We start from the raw sequence: 821 nt of genomic DNA on the forward strand, positions 1-821 counted from the left end.
TACTTTGTCATGTCCACCAAATCTAGAGCTTTAGAAAATCATGTAGCCGAGAGGGCATTACAACTATGTGGGAAAGAATGGCTGCTTCACTTTGAGAAGCTGAGAATATTCCTAAACCAGATTTCTTTCAACAAGTTAGATTTGGGTGTAGATTCTAGGAATACTATGAATCATTTTGATGTGGACCCTTCAAGTCAGCAATAGGTGGTGTGTGCTGAAGACTGTAAAACAGTCCCTTCTTTTTTCTTTCTAGTCAAGGAGTCTTTTTCGAACACCTCCATTGAGACAACCACTGTGGGAGGAGGTCTGACCCCAAGGGGAAGAGAAGATGGTCGTGAGTCCATCACCCCCATTTGTGAAGGATGAAAGCAGTGAGTTTTTGCATATGCCTTGATTTTCTATAATGAGTCAGCATATTTTTTTTACTTAATCAACTTAACTTTTGAACTGATGTAAAAAAGAAAATTCTATCTATCATTTTCATAACAGTCAAACACTGTCAAGTAGTGGACATGAACACTTATTCTTGTAGATACTGATAATTGCCTTAAAGAGTTTAGTCTGGAAGATGAAAGTAGTAAGTTTTTGTACATCTAGTTTTTATGCTTCTATAAAGAGCCTGTGTTTTCCCCCTGATAACAAAGGTTTGAGCTTTTTTTTTTTTGTAAGGTAGAAAAAATCAATGGCTTTTATATAAGAGACTGAGTGATTTGCATCTTAGCACAGTAAATGCTGGTTGGGTATGAGATGCCTGATATTAGAGTGTACAGCCACATTCTCTGAATTATTTTATTCATTTGTGTTGCTTTTGTTTCTAATGT

General features: G+C 36.3%; 1 protein-coding gene across 1 annotated transcript in view; it reads left to right on the forward strand.

The window, feature by feature from the left end:
- Positions 1-821, forward strand: part of LOC101634449 — a 41,756-nt gene that overhangs the window by 19,900 nt on the left and 21,035 nt on the right. The window contains 1 exon segment of the mRNA XM_012720748.1: positions 254-334. Coding sequence (XP_012576202.1) covers positions 254-334 — 81 coding nt within the window.

Source organism: Condylura cristata, unplaced genomic scaffold (assembly GCF_000260355.1).
Source record: "Condylura cristata isolate star-nosed mole 26May11 unplaced genomic scaffold, ConCri1.0 scaffold00005, whole genome shotgun sequence".
Classification (NCBI taxonomy): Eukaryota; Metazoa; Chordata; class Mammalia; order Eulipotyphla; family Talpidae; genus Condylura; species Condylura cristata.